At 43.6% G+C, this 4,125-nt stretch overlaps 1 protein-coding gene across 1 annotated transcript; it reads right to left on the minus strand.

Annotated features, from left to right (window-relative positions):
- Positions 1–2,664: 2,664 nt before the first annotated feature.
- Positions 2,665–3,738, minus strand: LOC121389323 (protein ALP1-like). Its single transcript, XM_041520919.1, has one exon. It carries the CDS (start codon positions 3,736–3,738, stop codon positions 2,665–2,667), a length of 1,074 nt encoding a protein of 357 aa, XP_041376853.1.
- Positions 3,739–4,125: the final 387 nt, after the last annotated feature.

Here is a 4,125-nt window from a genome sequence, read left to right on the forward strand (position 1 = left end):
AGGAGATGATACGTTATCGATAAATATCGTCTTCAACATATGTTGGAGATAATTTTTGAGACTTGTAACTGGAAGGAAGGATATATTGTAACGACGCACTCAACACATTTTATTTACGGTTATATGACGTCGGACACATGGTTAAGGACCACACGTATATTAAGAGAGGAAACCCGCTATCATCACTATATGGGCTACTCCTTTCGATTAGCAACTAGGGATCTTTTATATGCACCATCCCACAGACAGGATAGTACATACCACGGCCTTTGGAACGAGAAATAACCCAATGGGCCCATTGACGGGAATCGATCCTAGATCGATCGCGCATCAGGCGAGCGCTGTACCACTGAGCTGTAACTGGCTGCTCCACGGTGATGTCCCGTTCACCTGAGCCATATGATCTAATGAAATAAGCACGACTGGAATTGTTTGTTCCGTGACGTGTGATTTAACCTGAAACTGATTACAAAGAAAGAAGTGTTTTATTTAACGACGCACTCAACACATTTTATTTACGGTTATATGGCGTCAGACATATGGTTAAGGACCACACAGATTTTTTTAGAGGAAACCCGCTGTCGCCACATAGGCTACTCTTTTACGACAGGCAGCAAGGGATCTTTTATTTGTGCTTCCTACAGGCAGGATAGCACAAACCATGGCCTTTTGTTGAACCAGTTATGGATCACTGGTCGGTGCAAGTGGTTTACATCTACCCATTGAGCCTTGCGGAGCACTCACTCAGGGTTTGGAGTCGGTATCTGGATTAAAAATTCCATGCCTCGACTGGGATCCGAACCCAGTACCTACCAGCCTGTAGACTGATGGCTTGCCACGACGCCACCGAAGCCGGTTGTCACGGGGATTCTATAATACCCGTAACTGAATAAAACACGATTATCCAAATGTCTCTCCTAACTGTATATCTATTAGATCTCTCTGTAACAGGCAGTATATACCCGCGTTGGCTCGTCTAGGTATGATCAGAGATACGATCTTATATAAAGTATATATTATTATAGCACGTTTAGTTCACTAGAAAACACAACAAAAACACAATACACTTTGGAATCTGTATTAACCTACGCAGACCAATGTACTGCCGCAGTAGTTAATTAATAACAACAATAATAACAACCCAGGAACTGATCACTTAATTAGTTAATCTCTAGGTGTCTAGTTTACACAATATGCTAATCACTTCACCGTGACACAACATCCACACGTGTGATAATTGAGAACCGCTTCTAGGGGAACTTAATTAATAAAGGAATTACAACACTATTCCTAACTGGTTAATTTTTAATTAACCCTTAACTACTCATTCAGTAACCTTGTAACACAGAATTAATACTGGTACCTATCACAATAAAGACAATAACCTACAGTGTTCCTAGGTCTTCTAGGATGACTGGCTAAGCTTTATATTACCAAATACTCGTATAAATATAGAACAGTAAGACTACGATTTACTTCGTCAGATGACCGAAGACACTGTCTAAATAATATTGGTATAATACAGTATTAAAATATTTAAAGTCACATCAATCACATCAAGGTTATACAACAGAGCAGAAATAATATATTTACCAAAGTCCAAACGGACTAACGTTCCCTGGGAGCCGTCCTTTTTGCTTCTCCAAGATAACTCTAAAACACTAGCTATTTATTATAATTCGAATATCGCCTGGGGGTACATCGCGGCACCGAATCTTATCATGTGAGATTCCACCACGACCAGAGTCGGTATATTTTTCTCTGATCGTCAGACTGGCTGTCGCCATTCCGCGAGCAATCCCCTGGTCATAAACAGCACTACCGGAGATATTACGTAACTACTAGCCACATGGCCTCCACACCTGCTCTGGGTGTGTATTAGGCGTACAGCTCGACGACCGTCGCGCAAAGGTATTACGTAACAAGTTGCCCATCTGGCTAAGTGCATTTGGAACTGCACATGGTCCTCTAAAACAATTAATATCGCCAGAGGCGAAAAGTAATTAAGAGCATGTACCGTCACACCGGTCGAAACTGATTACAGGATGACGCCGTAAATACCTTCTTGTTGGGGAGAAGACCTGGGGTCTATTTCACAAAACATCGTAAGTTTACGTCTGCGTTCAGCTCTAAAGCTGGTATCTCACGAAGACAAATTTCACTTGCGTAAGGTATGCGACTGAAATTCGCCAATTCGCCAAATATTAGTAAAACAGTAGCAAAACTGTTGCGTAAATTCGTAGATATCGCCAAAGCATCGCCAGCAGTTTTGAACATGTTCAAAATTTTCAGCGAGTATTTTGCGACAGTTGAACGCCAAATGTTAGCAAAGTGTTAGTAAGACATTCTCACTAATGTAGCACTAATGTAGCACTAACGTCGCATGGCCGGATGGCCTCTGGTTTTTCACTACATTAGTGATAAGTTAGTACGAAGTTAGTGCTAATATTTTGCGACTGTTTGGCGTAGCTTTGGCTTTCATGTCTTGACGCGAGACATAGTCACTTACAACGTGCATATGTTGCACGTATACGCACGCACATGTCACAAAATATTCGCGTGACGGCACTGTACCACGTGACCTCGCGTGCCTATAGATAAGGTGACATTGAAAACCGCTGAAGTGTGGTTTTATTACATTTTTGTGGATATTTCAGTTAGCCATCATGCTGTACTGCTGTCCTCTGTACTGCTGTCTTCTGGTACTGGTTCAGGTTGTGGCTGTGGCTGCTGTTCTGGCCTCTGGACCCACTTCTTTCTCTTCTTAACGATGTATGCTGGATCTACCATTCTGTCTTGCCACTCCACACTTCCAGATCCATTGTAGTAATCCATCAGAAAGTCTTTGAGATCCTTTCCTGCCTTGGTTGTTGTGTTTCTCCCAGTATTCTGGAGTGGTAACAAGACCTGGTCTTCTTGGCGCCAACTTCCCTCAACTAGTTCATGGGTGTCAGGATCTTCAAAGTCCACTCTCCTCTGCACTTTCTGAGGTTTCCTCTCTATCAGCAGGTTGTGCAGGCGACAGCATGCCAACACGATCTTGATAGCTCTGTCTGGTCTTACCAACATTGTACCAAGAAGGCACCTGAAGCGCTGGGCCAGAATACCAAATGTATTCTCCACTGGATTTCTGGCCCTTGACAGCCTGTAATTGAAGATCCTCATCTGCTTGGTCAAGTTCCTCTGGGAGAAGGGCTTCACAAGCCAACTCTTCTGTGCAAAGGCAGCATCTGCAACTAGGTTATAATGAACAGGCACCTGGCTGTTGGGTAGTGGCTCTGGAGGTGGCAGGCCAGCCTTCCCCTGGTCAAGGCCCTTGTACAGACTAGTTCCCTTGAATACTCCCCCATCATAACAGCTTCCATTGGCACCAACATCTATGTAGAGCAACTTGTACTGGGAATCAACCACTGCCATCAAAACAATAGAGAAAGTTCCCTTGTAATTGTAATAGAGACTCCCACTATTGGCAGGTGCTTGGATCTTCACATGGTTGCCATCAATCGCCCCAATACAGTTGTTGAAGTTCCATCGATCAGCAAATCCCTTGGCCACTTCTCTCCACTCATCAGGGCTGGGACACTTGATCAACTCTTCATGGAACTCATCGTAGATAGCTTGACATACTTCAGGCACTACACTGCAGAAACCATAGGCCATGGACATGTATGAGTCACCAGTGGCCAGATATCTCAAGGTAATGGCAACCTTGAGCCCAGGTTCCAAGCATCTTCTCATGTTCGTATCTTGCTTCTGTATCCTTGGAGTGAGTCTCACCACCAACTCATGGAAAAGGTCTGGGTCCATTCTAAGAAAGTTCTTGTACCTGGCAACTTCTTGTACCATCCATACTTTGGCCTGTCCTGCAACCACTTGTGCATCCAGATTCTCTTGGGTCTTCTCTTCTTCTTCTTTTCTTCCTCCTTCTTTCTCTCTTCATGCTGAATGACAACAGCAACAGCTGCAAGCAGGTAACATTCCTCTTCAGCAGCAACTGCAGCCTGTAGATCAACTTCCATAGGTTCAAGGTCCATACTTTTAGAGGTTTAATAGCTCTTCTAGAGGTCTTCTTGGATGTGCTACACTGATGATGATCAGATTCAGACTGATGCTCCAATGGTTTTC

The sequence above is a fragment of the Gigantopelta aegis genome, chromosome 14 (assembly GCF_016097555.1).
Source record: "Gigantopelta aegis isolate Gae_Host chromosome 14, Gae_host_genome, whole genome shotgun sequence".
In the NCBI taxonomy this organism is placed as follows: domain Eukaryota; kingdom Metazoa; phylum Mollusca; class Gastropoda; order Neomphalida; family Peltospiridae; genus Gigantopelta; species Gigantopelta aegis.